Source organism: Cicer arietinum, chromosome 4 (assembly GCF_000331145.2).
Source record: "Cicer arietinum cultivar CDC Frontier isolate Library 1 chromosome 4, Cicar.CDCFrontier_v2.0, whole genome shotgun sequence".
Lineage (NCBI taxonomy): Eukaryota > Viridiplantae > Streptophyta > Magnoliopsida > Fabales > Fabaceae > Cicer > Cicer arietinum.
The window spans coordinates 45,572,957-45,593,781 of NC_021163.2; the positions used below are offsets into that span (position 1 = coordinate 45,572,957).

The 20,825-nt window shown below is 30.3% G+C and overlaps 1 protein-coding gene across 1 annotated transcript; it reads right to left on the reverse strand.

The window, feature by feature from the left end:
* Window positions 1–296: 296 nt before the first annotated feature.
* Window positions 297–6,459, reverse strand: LOC101515337 (probable pectate lyase 1). The gene is made up of 7 exons (XM_004497700.4): window positions 6,191–6,459; window positions 5,609–5,668; window positions 4,561–4,635; window positions 2,521–3,163; window positions 2,064–2,167; window positions 1,578–1,716; window positions 297–1,119 (listed from the first exon to the last, which is right to left on the reverse strand). The coding sequence occupies exons 1-7, from the start codon at window positions 6,454–6,456 to the stop codon at window positions 898–900; spliced, it is 1,509 nt and encodes a 502-aa protein (XP_004497757.2). The 5' UTR covers window positions 6,457–6,459; the 3' UTR covers window positions 297–897.
* Window positions 6,460–20,825: the final 14,366 nt, after the last annotated feature.

Below are 20,825 nucleotides of genomic sequence, written 5' to 3' on the forward strand. Positions count from 1 at the left end.
AGAGGAATAAAAGCCAAGGAAATCTCAGTAATAGCTAGTTACCATTATGTTATTTATTTTAATTTTTTAGGGGGGACAATGTAGGTAAAAAGGGTCATCATGTTAATTAGAAAGATAATAAGAGAGTATCAATGTGTCATGTGCTGCACATGAAGGAATCACACATGTTTGGTAGATAAATGCAACACTGGCTGATATGTTTAATGATATACAACCATAATTGCATAACAAAAAAGTAAAGATTACTTCCATTGACAATGAAATAAAAAAAAAGGCTAAAAAAAAGTGAGAGAAAGTTAAAAAGGGAACAAACACCACAGCTATTTCTATTTAATAATCACCATAATAGATAAAGTGTTTCCATGACTCAACTTTGACAATCATCCTTTTTTTTCTTGTATATAATTAACTCAAACAAAACAAGGGTAAAAAAGAAAATAGCAAAAGAGAAAGTAGTAAAAGTAAAAATAAAAATATATTTATATATATCTTGGCTTCTTCTTCAGATTCAAATCCTATAAAATAAAACTGAATAAGGACTGAACAGTGTGTAAGGAGACATGATTTGACATTTGGAAAAATATGCATATGAATTGGGGGTGGGTAAGGTTGTTGAAATGAGAAGCGCTTCTGCACCTGCTTTTGCATTGTTTGTTTCAGCTTGGAGCAAGTTGAGCAGCTAAGGTTGACAAACAATAAACACAATGTGGTAAAAGATAACATAATGACAATGTGTAATTAATGTACACTTGTCAAGAATGTATGATGATGAGGGAAAAAGCAATGGATATGATACTATCATATGGTAAAAAAGAGAAAAAAAATGAAAAATCATCAAACACAGAAAAATGGTTGTTTTGTTTCCTTGAATTGGTTGATATGATGATGATGATGATGCTAGCACTGACGGCCTCTTTTGCAACCTAGTGCACCAGCATTAGAAGTTATGGTACCAACCATAGCTGAAGATTTTGCTCCTAAGCTTGAGGCTCTTGCATAACTAGCTGAAGCTCCAGCTCCAGATGCTGTGAAGTAAGCACCATTTAGATATAAATCTCCCTCTGACCTCCAATTCCAACCTTTCCACTGGCTTTCAGCTGTTTCCACTCTCTTAGTCACCTGACACAATACCAATTTTTCTTAATCAATTAGCAAAATTCAATGTGAAACTCAATTAAATGTATGTTTAGATTAACAATGAGTTTATTATAATCATAGTACGTCATCGTGATTTTAACAAAAATTACACTTTCAAACTTCAACAAAATCACAGTGCCATAGTGTTTTCTAAAACTCACTTGTACTTAACTAACAACACATTACAATTTGAAGTTTTAACAAAACCATGGTGCCACAATGAATCAATTATTTCGTTAGACTCATTATGACTCCAAAAATGTACTTAACTAATAGGCAAGTAGATTTCATTAAACTCACTCTAACTCCAAACAATATATTACACTTTAAAATTTCAACAAAATCACAGTGTCACAGTGATTTCATTAAACTCACTGACTTTAGACATGCGCTTTAAGTCTTAACTAACAGCACATGGATTAATTGTACAATTAATGTACCTCTTTCGCAAAAGGGTTAGTAGGAGCATTATATCTGTTCCCCTGGCTGTTGATTGTGGGGTTAGCACTTCCACCAATAGCATACATCTCCCAGTGAGTATAGTCATTGTTCACCACATGGAAATATCCATGTCTACACCTGCATTTTTTATGATCAATATCTTGTTAGCTATAATTTATTTTTTTATATAAATGACTTTAAAAATATTCAATTGGAGGCGTACGGGTATAATGTCTTATTCAGTTGTTGATAATGAATACACACACACCATATGGCCCCATCCTCTTAATTCTTACATACATGTACATACAAAGTTTGTGATTTTTTTTGAGCTAGAGGAAACTTAAAATTAATGCACCAAAAAAGGTTGTTGCTGGCAACAAACCGAACCTGTCTTATGGTATAACATTTAAAGCATTTAAAGCAAACAAAGAGAGAAGAGGAAAAAACAGGGGTATCAAATTTAAAGTGACATTAAATATTACCGTGGCATTCTCTGGATAAGTCCCTCTCCAAAATGGTTATAAGCTATGGTCACTTGCATTTGCTTGTCTCTTGTGTAGGAGTCACTATGTCCCAACAGAATCACCTGAATTTGCAAAATACATAAATAATCAAAATGCAAAATGAGATACACAATGCAACTAGAAAAAAAAATAAACACTGATTTTAGTCTTTAAATGTCAGCCGCAGCATCATTATAATTCATGAATATATCAAAATTTCAAAAACTTATCTGTGTGTCATCTCTTAATAATTTTATCAATCAAATTGACAAATGTATGACATATTCAAATATCAAACTAACTAATAAAAGACATATTTGAGGATCAAATTGACTAACACTTCATACATATTCAACTATGTTTTGGTAATTTTGATATATTTCAAGACTAAATTAACATCGCCCGATAGACAAGAAATGCAGTAAAAAGAAAGTACCTCATTGTGATGGGTGAAATGGTTATTAGAAATTGTTATAGCTGTTGATCCCATGACTGCATCAACAAGACCATCAGCACAATGAGACAGAGAATTATGATCAACCCAAATGTGACTTGCTCCAAATATAGAGACAGCATCACCATCAGCCATAGTCCTCCAACCAAAATGTGATTCAGAGCTTCTGACCATAGCATTTCCAGTTGGTTTACAATCATGAATGTGAAGACCATGTATGATAACATTAGTAACATACTGAATTGTAATGCACCCTCCATTAGCAATGTGAACATTGGATCCTCTTCCATCAATGGTCTTGAAACTGTTCACAATAAGCTCTTGTTTCAACTGAATAACCATGTCTCTTTTGAACACAATCCAAAGTGGCCTATCTTGGATCACGGCATGGCGCAAAGTTCCTGGTCTTGGGTTAACAGCGTCGTTGTCACTTGGGTCAGTTACAACATAGAACTTTCCATCGCGACCACCGATGGCATTTCTACCGAAACCAATACCACAGTCTGCAAGACGCTTTCTGTTGCGTTGCCAATTCGGGTCGCAACGCCAGCAATCATCGATTGGGTTACCTGTTCCGCAAGAGAAAAATCCAAGGTTCCTTCTTTGGGTGTTGTTCTGTATGTGCCTATAATATCAACCATATTTGTCAGCATACAACTTCAATCTTATTACACAAAGTTTTTGTTTGCAGCAGTTAAGTGTGTATTTGGTTTCACATTGTAGAATAACATAATTGATTAAAACGTTTAGTGAAAATTAAGGTGTTTGGATATTGTTAGGGAAATTCAACTCGAATTTCTCTCCAAACCTTTGTTTAATTCAAATGGATAAATGGTAGTTTAACCGTTGAGTTGAAAAATCTACTCTTAAGTTTTACATTAAACTTGCTTTAAGTGTAAAAACCATCTAATCATCTAAATATACATCACATTACTTCAAGCTCAATTGAAACATAATCAATTAGATTTAAAATCACTGTTATCAAAAGACACTAATACCATTGTTGCAGATTGAATACATCAGCTGGCAAAATGAAAATACAGCTAAAAAGAACTGGCTTGTTCAGCTAACAAACAAATAATTAAACACCTAACAATTAAGCCTTATTACATGTGACAGAAATATGAAATATCTACATGAATTAAATAATGCCGTTATAATATTAATAAATCATTGAATTCTGTACCAAACTATGTCAATAATTTATCCACATGATAAGTGAAAACAATGGGAATTTTCTCTGAAATGTAATGGCTAATATTATATGGAACACAAAATATATGGTGAATATGCTTTTTTGTCATTATTATAATATGGATCTTGACCCTAATATGCTACAATCATCACGTTGTAGGGAATCAATCACATGGTAAAAAAAATTGATCAAGATGCAGAATTAATAGAGATAATAATTAACATTGTTTTAATGATAAAATATGGTAAAAAAAGAGTTGTACCCGTAAGTACAAAAACTTTTGTAGCGAAACATTTAACTTATAGGCAATGGATTAGGCTAAAAATACATGAAGTTACAAAAAAAATTAAAGGCGTGAAAAACGGAAGGGAAAAAAAATGAAAGTCCACGTGACTTGAAAACATGAAAAGGAGAGTAACCAAGAATGTAACAAGGTAAAGTTTCCAATTTGAAATCCCAAAAGGGCAAAACAAAAAATTGGTTAAGTCATCATAAATACAAATCCATTAAACTTTGTCAAAAGAAGGAAAATGACGTGGCAGAGAAGAAATGAGTGAATTATGGTAGGGTGTTAGGTTCATCTCACAAAGGATATTTAATGAGGGCACACCACTATACCCTACAACATCACACATCTAGTCCCTAAACCATGTGAACGTGTATGAAAGAAAAATCATTATAGGTGCGTGTAGTTTCCTCTTTTTCTTTAATTTCATTGCTTACTATCAATAAACATCAGAATAAGAATTGTCTATACTTAAAATGCAACGGTGGTAAAACATTTAAATTAATAGTTAGAATGTAATTAGGTAGAGAGAGTGACCCACATTTCAACCATAGAAGCCACCACCTCTGGATCAGCTACCGCAGCACGCTCATTCAATTTTTCAACCTCTTTTGCCCTAAAATAACACATTAAACTTATAAATTAATATCACAATCATGATGTCATAAATAAGTAATTAAATAAACTAACATGGAATTCAATACTTTTATTATTTCCTTAGTTAGAGCTAAGTTTTGTGCAATTAGGCATTATTAAATTAAATTAAATAGAATAAATCAAACTTTCTTACAATAAAACTTTCATCAATGTTAGTACTTACAAAACGTTACATTAAAATTTCCAACGCACATAAGAAAGCAGGGGTAACCGTTAGTTAATTCTATTTCTTTTTTACGGCATTATTGCATTAAATTTTTTTTGGGAACAAAATATTTTATTACACTAAATGTTTAATAAATCTAAAGAATACACATCGCTAACGTGTAACGCGAGAGAAATGTAAAATATTTGACAAAAATTGAAGATGAAAAAAAATAAGTGGAAAGTGAAATAAATTGAAATACTTAAATAAGGACACGTGTCGATAAGGTGTAACACTACTACAGAGGTATGGGTACGATAAAATAAACACAAAAACCGTTATGAGAGTTTTGAAGAGAGAGAAAGAAAGTATTTATCTAATTGAATGAAATGACTAAGATGCCACTGGTGTCAGTGGTGTGAGGAGTTATATTGCTTTTTGGAGGGTAATTATGGAAAATGAAAAAGTTTGTTGACGGTTAACAAACCTTTTTACCAGTGAGGAGTTATATTGCTTTTTGCGTATCACACTGAGACAACACAGTACACATCAGAGGCAAATCAAAGGAATCCGAAGAACGAACAAAACGGAATTAACGATCCAGATCGAGAGAAACAACAAATACTCAACGGTCGTGATCGTTAGTTAAAGATACTCGATCTAACGGCTGATGATGATTATATAAAAGTTGAAACTAAAGGTGAAGATTAACGAATTTCACTTTAACGTTGGAAGAGGGAAAATGAAAAAGAAAATTGTGAGGGAAAAAACACAACACAATACTAACCTTGCAGCCATTGATGAATCGTTAAAGCTTTGTAACCTGTGTGTCTCAACTTCAACATTGCTATAATAACAGCAAAGGAAAAAATTATGAAAATGTGTCAGAACAAGATCTTTGTTTTTTTCTTTCGAATATTATATCCATAATGAATAACACATGAAGAAAAATTAATTAAGTTATAGCTATCCAAAATGAGTTTTATAGAATTGAAACTTTTCCAACTATTTTTCTTTCAAAAAAAAAAAACAAAACCAGACAAATCACTAATTTACAATGTGTGAATATCAAAATGGGGGTAAAGTAATAAGATCTTATTTCATTTTTGAATTGTTAAATGAAACAAATTTATTTTGCTTCAAAAATAGTTTTAATTAGCGTTTTGGTGAAAATGAGAATGGAATATGGGATTTGAATTTGAAATCCCAAACTGAAAAATCAGAGCACAAATTCCAACTAACTTTTGTCATTTTGTTTCCAAAATCAATACAATGTAGCTATAAGAAACCCGGCAAAAAAACAGAGTAATTATGCTTCAAACACAAAAACAGAGAATGAAATTAAACAACATAGACAACATAGAACAACCTGAGCTGAGACTGAGAGATCTGTGGTGAAGCCATAGCTTTTTCTTCAACTAGAAGAACAAAAAGCAACAACAAGAAACAAACATTGAGGACCCATTTTGCAGAAGAAACCTCCATTACAAAAACTTGAAAATATCTTTTTCTCTCTCTTTCTTTCAGTAGCTCTTCTTTGCTAGAGAGAATGTGGAAGTTTAAGAGAGAGAAACAAAGAAAAAAAGGGTCGGTAGAGAGAGAAAGATAAATCGTTGAGTGGACTCGAGAGAACATGTTCCAACGTAACGGCCATTATATAGCCTCAGAGCAATAACGTCGAATCATTCACGCCGTTAATTAACTAATCGTTTTTCTTGTTTCGTTCCTCTCTCACATTTAACGCCGTTAACTAACAATACTACTTTTTTTTTCTTAACCACTTCGTCTTTTTAACCTCTTAACCCTAAACTTTCACTTTTTCATACATACACTAACCGCTTCTTCACTCTTACATGCACGTGGGTACAGTGATTGTCACGTGCCATACCAGGGTCTAGTTACTACTACTATTAGATTAGATCTGAGAGGGTTCACCCAAACACTCCCACAACTTTTTTTCTTTTTTACTTTTTAATCTTTTTTTCCTTTATCCACCAGTTATTGCCCTTCTCCAACTAACTAAAACGGTTTATAATTTATGTACAAAATTTATTGTAATGTTCTTTTCTTTTTTGTTTTGACTCAGTAATTCTTTTCCAAAATAAAATGTTTCTAGTAATGTAACTATTTTTTTTACTCATAGTAATGTCCCCGTTTTCTCATTTTACTTTATTTTAGTGGACATATTGTCATTTAAACTTTATCTACAAAAGGTTTATTGTCTCTCATGATGGTGTTATGTTGTATTTTTTTTTTTTTATCACAGTGCTTGGCACAAAAATAATTTTATTACAGTGGTTTTAGTTTCTCATTTAAACTTCTTAATTTTGATTTGGTTATTTCATCAATGCCTATCAAAATATAGAATTTTTCTAAAATCTAATTTTAAAAATAAATATACATATATCTTAATTTAAATATAAAATATTAAAATGACCTACTTTTAAAATTAAGTAGAAGGTCGCTATTTGATTCAACCACTTTGTTTTGTTAAGAGATGATACACTTTCATCAAACAAATTTGTGTTAAAATTTAAATTTAAAAAAAAATTGTGTTGTAATCTCTTAGCATTAAATTTGTGACACCAAATCCTTTAATAGTTTCATTGTTGAATCAAACCTAAATTAGTTGCATCAAAAGTGTGATTCATGGCATGCATGTTTACAGTTTTTACATATACTCTTGGCCTATTTTTCTTCTTAAAGATATAAACAAGTGGATTAGAAACTTTATATGATGTGGTTATACCAATCATAGAAAACTTGTTTATGTAGCTTGGAATAAATTTTGTTCACCTTACAATGAAGACAACTTTAGCATTCGATATATAAGAGACATTGAGAAGGAGGCTTTTAAAATTATGGTGGGATTTTGTTGCTTTTAATCAACAATGGGCTAAAATTTTGAGAGCAAGAGTCTTGAGAATGAAAGAAAAAAAAAAACTATAGCTATCATGTTTCTTATTCTATTTGGAATGAAATTAAATATGCATTTCTTCTTAATAAGGATAATTTCCAATTGATTTTAGTTAGATCAGCGGGATGATTGATTAGCATTAAATTTTTATTTTAAATATTGATGAAGACATGCATCCTCATCTAAAAGTTAAGATTTTCAATTTTATTCATAATGGTTAATTTTCAATGGATTCTAGTTAGATCATCGACATGACTGATGAGCATTTGGTTTCTATTTTAAATATTGAGGAAGACATGTGTTCTCATCTAAAAGCTAACATTTACAATTTTATTCATAATGGTCATCGAAAAATCCCTAAATTAAATATCGAGATATTATTCACAATTCTACCACTCCTACTGTCGAGAGTAAGGAACATTTAATTTGGAAATATACCTCTCATGGTCTCCTAAATTTCAAGGATGCTTATAATTGATACTATTTAATTTTGCAGGAATATGATTTGTTTCAAGGACAAAAAGATATCAATAAATATTTTGGTCAACCGAATCGTTGTTAGTGTTATAATAACATGAAATCACATAAAGGCCACAACTTCTTCCTTCATGCAAGATTTTAAAATTCTTAAAAGTTTTTTGGTTAACAACCATCCTCCATATGCTCCTCAATTCAAAGAGGTTATTTGGCAACCTCCTTTATATCATTGGATTTAATGTAATACAGATGACATTGCAATTGGTTGCCCATGACCAATGCTTTGGGTGGATTGGTTGTCCATTTGGGAATCACCATCTCATTACAATTTGAGTTAATTAGTGTTATGAATGCAGTTTAGTTAGTTTTCTAATTTATGGATTGAATCTAATTCTCAACTCACAATTCAAGCCTACAAGAATATTAGTATTGTTCTTTAACATTTGTGCAATCGTTGGAACATTTTTCTTAACTTAACTAAGCAAATGAACTTTGTTATTTCTCACATATTTAGAGAAGGAAATCAGTGTGCTAACATGATTGCTTATTTGGGTCTTCGTGACTCTAGTCTTCATCGGTGGGATCAAATTCCATCCATTATTTATGAAGCTTTTTCTAGGAATAGATTATGTCATCCTAAATATAGATTTTGTAATTAGCTTGTCTTGTCTCCCGATTCTCTATTTTATGACTACACTTTTTTTTTTCTTCACTAGGGTTTTATCACATTGGGTTTTTCTAGTAAGACTTTAAATAGACAATAGATTGTCCCAACATATTTTTACCTAGAGTTTTGGTCCAGTCCCCCAAACTTTGTACTTTTTTATTATTTTTCTTAAGGTTTAAATATGTCTTTGGTCCTTGCGATTACATTTTTAATCTAAATATGAACTAAACAATTATCAATAAATATTTAAAAGATAACATTTTTAACCTAAAAATAACCCCAAAATTTTTAGTCTCCATTTTTCCTAAAATAAACCTAACATCGCAAAATTGTCTTCTTTGTAATTCTCCTACGATGATGTTGTTGTCTCTCATCAGCGACAGTCACAAACTCGTCATTTATCAACGAACAACATATTGTGACTCGTTTTTTATTGTCGCGATCAGGATTTCTTTTGCAGCGGAGATAAACGGGGGTCATGAAGACATTCTGTTGGTAAACATCATGGTCGAAACTGGATTTGCAGGCAGGAGAGAACACATAGCTTGCGAAATAGAAGACGAGACACACGATGGTAGCCATAACTAACATTGTCACATAAGGAGACAACAACAGTGTTTGAGAAATAAGAAGGAGACATAATGGAGACAATGAAAATTAGGGTTCCTAATTTTGGTCTACCTTTAAAAAAAATAATCTGATTTCTAATTTTTATTTTTTATTATTAAAATGTTTATTTAAAATATTGTCAGGTCAGCTTAACAATGTTAGTATTTTTTTAACCAAAGTTAAACAGTTGGACAATTTTAAAATGAATCTATATTTGCAGGATTGTGAACCAAACAAAAAACTTACAAAGACCAAAATAAAAAAGTTTATAATTGCAAGGACCAAATATATATTTAAACCTTTTTTATTAACATATGTATTAGGATGTTGTAGATTATAGGTGATAGCTTTGGGGTTTGAACCTTGTTGAGATGTCTTAGCTATCATATTTTATTTTTGCTCTCTAATTGTTTACCTTAAAAAAATCAGCTTCATAACTCATCAACTATAGGGAGCTATAAAATAGAAAATTCGTTGATAACTACTTTAGTTGAAGGATGGAAACCTGAAAACACATGTTTCATCTCCCAACATATGAATGTACCATAACAATGTAAGATGTAAAGCTACTCAATTTACATGTTGGGAGTAAAGCAGTTACCGATCCCATTCAAGTATATCATGGAGTGAATTTTTTTTTATGTTGTGGTTGTAGTCATCCCACCAGAAGATCAAAGGAATGGTAAATTTGTAAAACTAAAATTATTAAAAGAGATATTTTCAATGGGATTGTAAAATGGCCAAAAGGAGAAAAATTGTACATTGCAGAGTATACAATCTCAGTATGATCGACGTCATATCAATGTTTGATCAATCCAAAAATAGAGTACACATCATGTAGTTGTCACTGTTGATGGATTTATAGAGACATGAGAATACAGTTGAGGTTTAACGTGTTAGGCGACACTTGATAGAGAACTATGTTATTCTTTCAAATGTGGTGTTATGTTGATGGGTGGATGTGTATATCCACTTAAAACTTAGGCGTAGTATCGAATATTATTCATTGCACTAGTAAGTAAAGTTGAACCGCATTTTATGTTTTGCAAAATGGTAAATATCAAATTCATTGTGATATTGCATTTATACAAATACTTATTATGTTAGGAAAGTTCAAATTTCTTTTGGTAGATATTGTGGAAAGGGTATGAAATTCTTTGATACACATCACCACAGCACCGTTGGATATCAATCACAAATCTATCGTGTGGACATTAACAATGTAATATATTCAAACTTTAATTTATTTCCATTATTTTTTTCTTCTTATACTTGCATTATGTAACACCCCGGCCATTACCGTTACCGGCGGTGCCACCTCACGACCTTCTCGCCCCTTCTTTCCGCCCCCAATGGAAATCTGACGAGTTTTTGCCTTCCATGGGATTCGAGCCTGGTACCTAGGGGATAAATACCGCCTCCACACAGATCCCACTACTAACACCCCGGCCATTACCGTTACCGGTGGTGCCACCTCACAACCTTCTCGCCCCCCTCTTTCCGCCTCCAATGGAAATCTGACGAGTTTTTGCCTTCCGTGGGATTCGAGCCCGGTACCTAGGGGATAAATACCGCCTCCACACAGATCCCACTACCAATTGAGCCACTAGCTCAATTGGTAGTGGGATCTGTGTGGAGGCGGTATTTATCCCCTAGGTACCGGGCTCGAATCCCACGGAAGGCAAAAACTCGTCCAATTTCCATTGGGGGCGGAAAGAGGGGGGCGAGAAGGTCGTGAGGTGGCACCTATTTAAATACAGTATTCCATAAGACAATTGGCTAGGGATTTCATACCAGAGTCAAACTTTATAGAATTACTCCTGAAGTCAACGGATCTCCACCATATATATATATATATATATATATAGACACACACACATCTACTAAATGAAATGTGCTTCAACTCGCATGTAAAAAATTTACATTATAATTACACTATCATGCAAACAAATATTATTGTGCTTGTTTTATGTAGGTATTTTACAAAAAAAAATCAGTTATTTAAATAGTTAAATAAGTACAACATTATAAATAAAATTATTTAAATGAAAAAACAAATCGGAAGGAAAATGACTCCCTAAAAATATTTGTATCCACTTTTCCAATATATAGGTATAGAAGATATAAAATAAAAAAAGAATTAAATAAAAAACGGTTATTTGATTCGATAAAGAATAGTTTAAATGGATAATAAAATTGAAAAACATGAACTATATCAAAATTTAGTTTATGTTAGGGATGAAAAAAATTGTACTAGCCGGTATCATTTGTAAAACAAACAATGGGAACAAGGAGTGTAATGACCTCATTTTTCAATACATATTAATGAATGTGATTATGATGTTGATGATTTTTTTAGTATGTTTTAGTATTGAGGGTTTGGTGGTTTAGGTTTGAAGGTGCAAACACGAGAAGAAAGGTTGAATTGTATTTGGCTAAGTTGAATTCTTTTTTTATTATTTGATTAAAAATGATACGAATTTGATGACTTAGAGCAGAAGTAGTTACAAAACTAAGGAATGCTGGAGTAAAGTGACACGAGCAATTTATCCTAGTTCACCACAAACTTAGTAGTTACATCTAGTCCTCTCACTTAGAAGGATTTAATCCACTAATTTAACTTCTTAAATTACACAACACCTGACCCTAAAGCTAGTCTTCTCAAAACAACCTGACAACCTCAAACTTTTCGAGGAACACAAATACCTTGACTTTACAAGTCAAATCTTATCCACACAATCTGACAACCTTAGATTGTTGAAGGCACACAACACCTTGACCCTACAAATCAAGTCTTCTCAACACAATCTGACAACTCTAGATTACTTGAGGAACACTAAAGCCATTATCGAGTTGGATTACAAAAAGTTTAGCATCGTAGAAATCCTCACGATGAAGTTACTATTCATTAGAACATGTATAAATATTGTTCATTAGAGGCATGTTGAAGTTACTGTTCATCATAGGCATGTTGAAGTTATTGTTCATCATAGACATATTGAATTTATTGTTCATTAGAGGCATGTTAAATCTTTAGAGGCACATAATTCTTTAAGGGAACGCTGAATTTTCAAGGGCTTACTAGATCTTCAGAGGCATATGCATAGACTAACTCATCAAAAGAATGAAAATTAGAAGCATGCCTTAGTCTTAAGAGGAAGACATAGAAACACGCTGTCAGTCCCAATCTTCAGACCTAGACTTCAGATCCAAACATCAGACGCAAACATCAAAGACAAACTTCATAACCTTTAGAGGCAAATACGCATTCTTTTATATAGCGTGCACTACATTGACTAATTTGATGTTGTTTCCTATAACCTTTTTACTTCCTCTAGTGGGTATCCTCTTGTGGGTGTCCTCTGGTCGTTTCCTTTGGTACCTTCCTCTGATTTTCTTCTTCCAATTTTTTTATACTTAATAAAGTACCTTTGTTGTTCTCATAAAATACTTTTGCTAACATTAAAATTCTAAGTAGAAAATCAACTTGGTTCCAACAAGGTTGTGAATGTATAACAATAGAGAATTAGAATATTTTACAAAATTGGTGTATCTTGTCTTGCAAAGAGCCTTCACATTGTAAGGATTATGCCGTCTCAAACTTTAACTCCTATTTGCAACACTCAAAATTTTATAATAACCTATTTACTTAATCAAACAAGACTTTTAGTAGTTAAATTGGTATTTATATGTTTCTGATTATTTGTGAATGATAGAAAAAAACTTTGGAGTACTAGGAAAGATTGAAATTCATTTTAACTTATGAAGATTTGATTATATGTTTCATTATGCAAGAGTATTGTCTCGCAATACAACATCATTCTCACAATCTAAATATTGACTCGTATTGTAGTGTAAAAGATCAATCTCTTATTGGGAATACATGTTTTGCCTCCCTGTGCAAATAGTAAGTGTCTCTGTAAGAGATTCATTTTTCCAAAACCTTGAAATCTTTGTTGATCTCGTAGTGCGATTGATGTGTACATCTCACAACGCTACCTAGTTTAATTTTGTGAACATGGTGCTTGCATCGCAGTGGGAAGTAGTATTTTCCTAATTGATATTTAAGATTTTTTTTATCCTATTTCTCACATTTTCTCCTCTCTCACTCCCCTTGAAAATGTGGAGACAACAACCTTCACTTCCTCCATTTCAATTTCAAAGTCATAACCATGAACCCCTGCTTATTTATATCGTTCTTGTTTAAGAGCAACCTTGAGCGCACTAGAAATAAACCCTTCTTTGATCCAATGAATAAAATACATTTCATACAACACAAAGCCATTTTGATCTTCGGTTTTAACTATGAAAGTATTAAAAGTTCGACTTTTGGTGTTAATGTGTGACTGAATATAGGCAATCGTGATTTATACCTTTAGATCTGTTTTCCATTATTTAATACTTTGTTAGTGACCTCTATATGGTATTTAGATCATACATCAAGTTTTACACATCCAATAAACCCAATAAACTTAATTCTTCAATTATCTAAAACTTTTGCATTTGATCCAAAGTCAAATACGTCCATCTTCTATATTAAGTTAGTGTTGAATATGAATTTTTTTATTGAGTTTCCTACTATTTATATTGATTTGAATGTATTTGTGCAAGTTTTGGTTTCATGCCTTACAATATAACATGATTCAATTGTTCATCTTGTGTTGTTTGTGGTTTGTGTTGTTAAGCGCGTAAGTGTTTAATAGATTGCAGGTGAAGAGTAATTATTATGTGTTGTAGTTATGTGTTGGAAGAAATTTGTTATGTAACGTTTGCACTTAGGGATGGAAATAGGTTAGGCTGTCCGTCAGGGGCCTATGGTCTGATCTACTTATGGCTTGGCCTGACCTATTTATTTAAATAAATCAGACTCATGCTTATAAAAAAACCTATTAGGCCTGACAGGCCGACCTATATATATTTTATTATTTATTAATGTTATTTTTTATTATTATATTAATAATAATATTTCCTAATTTAAATTATATCAATTAGGCAATCACTCAGTAGTCATTCCATATTCGGTAGTCGTTCCATATTTGGTAGTTGTTCTATATTCAGTAGTCATTCAATTAGTCAATCACTCAATCGTCGTTCCATATTTGTTTGAGAGGTAATAATAGGTGCGTTTGTTTCAAAAAAAAAAATATTATTTGAAATCAAAAATTGTTTTTTAGGGTTTAAAGAGTGTTTGTTTTAGATTTTTTTTAAATTATTTTGTTAGAAAAATTATTTTTTGTTTAATATATATAGATATGTACATTAATATTGGTATGTGGAAAAAGGCTTCTAGGTCAGGCCAGGATTTTAAAAAGGTCAGACCAGACCGAAAAAAAAGTCTATGATAGGCCGTAGGCCATGCTTAGGCCTAAAAAATTAATCGTAGGCCAGTCTCAGGCCTTTCAAAGCCTGATCTGGCCTGGGCTATTCCCACCCTTATTTGCACTTATGTGATTGAACTCTGATAGGTGACATCGTAACAACATAACTAATCAATTTCTATTTTATCATACACATGGAAATTTATATTTTCGCGATTGAACTATATGCTTGATTTATATTTAAATTCTATTATAATCAGCTGATATGGAGAACATGATACCTTTTAGCCTTGTACAAGAAAAGTAATAGATAAATTTTCAATTTCCGCTACATTAAATAATGATAGGTAAGCAAATCATGTTTTAAAAACCGAGTTTGTGGTTTAGGGTATCAGAAAGTTGTTGGAAAAAAAATAAACTAGAGAAATTTAAATAACACAATAAAACACAAGAATATAATGTGAAAACTTTGAAACTAGAGGAAAAAATCACTGTTGTTGTTTAATAATGACCAGAAAATAACATTATGTGAAAAATGTTACAACTCATAGACTTATCTCACATTGTTCATTGTCCAAAGCACACCCACATTCTCTTACACATATATTTGAACTACAACTCATAACACTCTAACACAAAATTATAAGAGAAAGAAACAAAATCATATACAAGCTTAAAGTATTTCTGACTGATACAATTATAATGAAGAACTACAGTCATATATATAACATTTGTCTTTGCAATTGTAAGCAATTGCAATTAGTACATCCTCAACTTTTTATTGTCTCCCTTTTTCAAGATTATTTAATTTCGACCAAACACATCAATATCCACCTTGATTGAAATTAGTACATCCTCAACTTTTTATTGTCTACACCAATAAGGATATTTCAGAAGAACTATCATACAACACTATAAAAAGTATATTCCACTTGAAACAAACACTTGAAGCTAAATTTCTCCAAGAATTTCTTTTATATGTTGGAAATCAAAGTGAAAATTTATGGTGCAACTTATATGTTGGCTTTATCTGGAAATTCTTCGGAAATCAACATAATCTCACGTAAGACCTTACATCAATGCCAACTAATTCTCATGTGCTAATCATGATTGTACCAACACAACATTGACTTGAATATTTTATTAGCCAAATATGATTCTTCAATCTAATATCTCCAAGTCAAACTTGTAGAGAGAAAAACACAATAAGAGGAGATTTGAATTGTGTTATGTTTTCAAACACTTAAATCAAAACAAATTAAAAATTGTCGATGTAAAAAGCAGGAATAAATAAGGAGATAAGAAAATGAGCAAAGGCCAATTTATCCTGGTTTACCACCAACACGGTTGCTACATCTAAATTCCTTCACACTGAAGTATTTAATCTACTAATCACTACAGTAACACATGTCCATTGAAAACCTACTAGTCAATTTGAATGTGTTCTAGTTTTCTCAACCTTCTAGTTTAGTACAATCAAGCTGTTGAGAATAGCAACCACTACTGAGCTAAGTTACTAATAGTGTAAGTTTTTTTTTTTTTTTTTTTTTTTTTTTTTTTTTTTTTTTTTTTTTTTTTTTTTTTTTTTTTTTTTTTTTTTTTTTTTTTTTTTTTTTTTCTGAATAACTCTCACAAGAGACTACTTACAAGATATACTTTCATAAAATATTTTATGTTTCTCATCACTTAGTGCTAATACAAGAGTTTTAACTAGTTTCAATCTGTGACAGCAGTTGGTTTTTCTCTTGTATATATCTTGCAGTAACGATGACAAGCCCTTTTAAAGAGAGCCTTTGAGTCCATTAGGGTTTTTTTATCATCATAGTAATTGCATCAAATCAACATGTGAAATAATGACTCGAATCAAATCTTCAGAGATATTGAATCAACATTAAAAACTTGTTCGAATTTTGTATTCATAATTGATTCAACGCATCTTGATATAAATGACAGGAAAACTAGAGGATGACATATTTAGAGGATGTCATGTATTTCTCCAGACAGATGAAAAGTCCAACTTAACAACTAGAGGATGTAGGGATGTAGACTTCTTCAAATAATTATTAGATTGAACAAATTTTAAATCAATGACAATTATTTAATTAATTATTGTTGTAGCAAATTATAATTAATTGACAGTATAAAATAATTTTATATCGACAATAGATTTCTTTATTCTTATTTTTTAATTAACTAAAATATATTTATTTGTAAAACTTAATTCTATTGACAACTGTCAATATTTTTATATTAAATAATATGTTTTAAATTCGAATTATGAATTCACAGTTTTATATAAATTTGAACAGTTTTTCTAAAAAAGATTTTTTGAAACATATTTGTAATTTTATGTTTGAATGCATAATTAATAATCCTATAATAAAAAGTAAAAACAAGAAATCAAACAAAGAATTTCCTTAGATATAATTCATTGCATACAGATCATATTTCTATAGACATAAATAATAAATAAATACAGATAATATAACGACAGCACATTACCCAAAAACTATGGTTGAACTAAAACTGTACATCATATGATTGATTCTTATAAGAAACCATAAAAGTGTCTCATTAAAATAAAATAAAATCACATGCAATACCATAAAAATAAAAAGTAATTTTAATAAAAAAATAAAATAAAAAGCAATTAACCTCAATATTATATTCTATATAGCATAAACACATACAACAGAAGAGAGAATAATAGTAGATAAATATTAAAGTGGTGGGTAAATAAGGGGACCACGTGAGGAGGAGGTGGTGGGACAGAGAAAGAAGAGATCCCGGGGTGTTGGGACCGTACAAATTTGGATAAACAGAGAAAACACAATTGTCACAGTTTACTGCTGATTTCACGGTAAGGCATTGCTACAAACAACGCGTAAGAATAAAGACAACAACCAATAACAATTATTTTAATTTTTAAATTGGAACGAATAAAAAGTAAAATAAATGAAACAAATCAGAAAAGATAAAAGAAAAATCGAGTTAATAATATTTTTTGTTTGGTTGGTTGATTATTATTGAGATTGATTCCGCGGAAACGTACGTCCCCAAAGATGCGCGCTAATCACGGTCTCATCCCTTTCTTTTGAAGTTTAATGAGTTTGACGACTATTATTCCTTTCCATCACTATTTTCTCTAATTCAACATTTCTACTCTTACCATAAAAGTTACACTTTGTTTATTTTTATGTTACCTACTCAACTAACATCAATTTTTAAATGGGCCAAACAAAACTAGCACACCCCATAACTGCCTTGAAATAAGCCAAACTGATAGTTGACCAGTAATAGGAGTGTATACATTCCAATCGATAAAAAAAATTAAAAATGTTACAAAATTGAATATTACTGAATGTATTTGAACAGTGACAGAGGGAAGGGGTATTGGCAGGTGTCACCATATCCTCAAATTTTATAAGTTCATTTGAGTTTTATACATTCAATTATTATATTCTCCTATGGTAAGTTAATAATTAAACAATTTTTAAATAAAAATATGGTAAAATATGTATGTTGTTAATCATTTTAATATTCGAATGCGTTTTTATTAGTTAGTTTAGTTTTTAAATGTGTTTTTTATTCATCAATTTAGTCGATATAAATGTTATTAAAAGAGGAGTTTGATGATATATTTATTTTCGATTCGTTCGAGACTATAATAGTCACCTCTCATTCATTTAGAAAACTAAAATAACTTTTTTGTTTAATATAAATATGGAGTTTTAGTCAAAGCCTCCTTAATATTAATTCCTTATTTCACCAATGTGTTTGGATCTTCTTTTGTAAAAATCGCTGATTGGATCAAATTTCAATTTTTTTCATTTTTAAAAACCGAATCAAATCACAAATACTCATTTTAATACTTATTTATTTTTTATTAGTATCAGATATTTTATTAAACCATTAGTTGTTATTTTTAATGATTTTTTTAATAATACTTATATGTTTAATTCGATATATTTTTATGACTATTTCATATTTCAAACATAATCGATTAATATTATTTTATAATGTTAATTTTTAGTATATTTTATTTATAATATTTTACTTCAAACTTTTTACTATAATATTTATAATATTAATATTAAAATAATTTTTACAAATTGTAATTTAAATAAATTACAAATCAATCAAATTTAAACTACATTAATTTAGATTGGATTGAATTATTTTAAAATTATAATCCAAACTAAACCCAACCACAAACAATTTAATCTTTTGTATCGGATAATCCAAACCGTATTACAATCCCCTTAAATGAAGTTAAAACTGGCGGACACAAATGAATGGCCAAAAAATCCAAAAAGTATAGGTTTTGACATTAAATTTTCAGATTTAACTAGAATAGATTCTTTTGGCTCGGTCCATATAAGCTCGATCCCGTGACAGTAGCCCGTATTAATAGAATATAATATTTAAGTTTAAATTTTAACACTGTCAACTATTTAGTGAAAGAAAATAAAATAAAAACATTAATATTCTTTCATTTTTTGTATTTAACAATTAAATATCAACAAATAATATTAACCAAAAACAACTAACTAAAAGTTATCTCCCGTAAAACAAACATTTTGTCAAAAAAAAGCAATGTAGTTTTTCTTTTCTATTCAGTATTATTAATAAATATTCTTAATATCGTTAATGATTTGTTGGGTGTAGATTTAAACATCAATCTCTTTATCACTTTAATTTTTAACTCTCTAATGCCAACCACTATACTAACTTTTTATCATCTATTTGCAAAATTATATATATATATACATGTTAATTTTGCCCATTGAAGTTTATTTTGGTACTAAAAATTAAATATTCATTGAATTTTATTTTTTATATAAACTAAATATTTGCACATGCTAATTTTTTTTAAAATATTTAAATATTGAATATAACTATTATATAGTATCTTTTTTTTGTTATTTATTGGGTCTTATTTTTTATATATACTTCTACTAAAGTTATGAATTTAAACTTAATTTCATGAATATAAAACGTACTTAAGTTCAATTTATTTTTAATTCCATATAAATTTAATTAATTGAAATTTAAATGATAGAAAATTATTTATTTAACCTTTTTTTATGTTAGAAGTAACAATTTTAAATAGAATATACGGGTCAACCCAATAGCCTATATAAGTTGGATTCGGATATCAATTTTGTAGACTGTAATCTATCTGATTATTCTAGTTTGGTCTAAAAAAGTCAACTATCTGGATAGTCTACTTTGACACATCTAAATAAAACTGTATGGCTTAGTATACGTTGGACTCAAATCGTGTAAGACTATTTTTTAAATAGATAAAATCAAAACTTTTTTAGAAGCATATTTAACTACAAATAATCAAGCTATAGATCATCAAATTTTGTAAACCTAACATACTCGCATATATAACTAAATATACATAAATGAAATGAGTAGGTTATACATGGTGGTTGAAGTAACAATGTCGATTTACAAGAAAAGGGGGTTTGAATTGTAAATATGCCTTTTAAAAATTCCTGTTAAAACTTAAGAAAATAACTCAAGAATGATCTTGGTTATGAAACAGAAAACGGAGAACGTTCTTGGTTTATGTTATAAAACAGAGAACGTTCTTTAATTAGCAGAAAATCAGTTTATATTTTATCTCAAATGATTAATGCAGTATAATAAAGAAGGAGAAAGGAAAGAGAATATCACACAAAGATTTATCCTGGTTCACCCAACGTGGGTTACGTCCAGTCCTCACACTGTGAGATTTTCCACTAAGTGTTTAAAATGAAGAACCTTCTTAATCTTACAACACCTAGAATAAATCAACTTTGATCTATTTCTTTCTTAATTACTTTCCACCCAGAAAGCAATCACAAACACCTATCTAACCTTGATAGGAAGCAATCTCAAACAAACTATAAAGAAACTCTTATAGTTTGAGTTTTTACAAATGATTGAATTTGACAGAATCTGATATTGCTCAACTCTTGTTTGAGAATAGATTCTTTACAGAGTATCTAATGACAATTTCACA

Coding starts and splice junctions, on each gene's coding strand:
- LOC101515337 (XM_004497700.4), bottom strand. CDS start 6,456: ATGTTCTCTCGAGTCCACTCAACGATTTATCTTTCTCTCTCTACCGAC. Junction 5,669..6,190: donor ATCTCTCAGTCTCAGCTCAG/GTTGTTCTATGT, acceptor CTGTTATTATAG/CAATGTTGAAGTTGAGACAC. Junction 3,164..4,560: donor GTGGCTTCTATGGTTGAAAT/GTGGGTCACTCT, acceptor TTGATATTATAG/GCACATACAGAACAACACCC.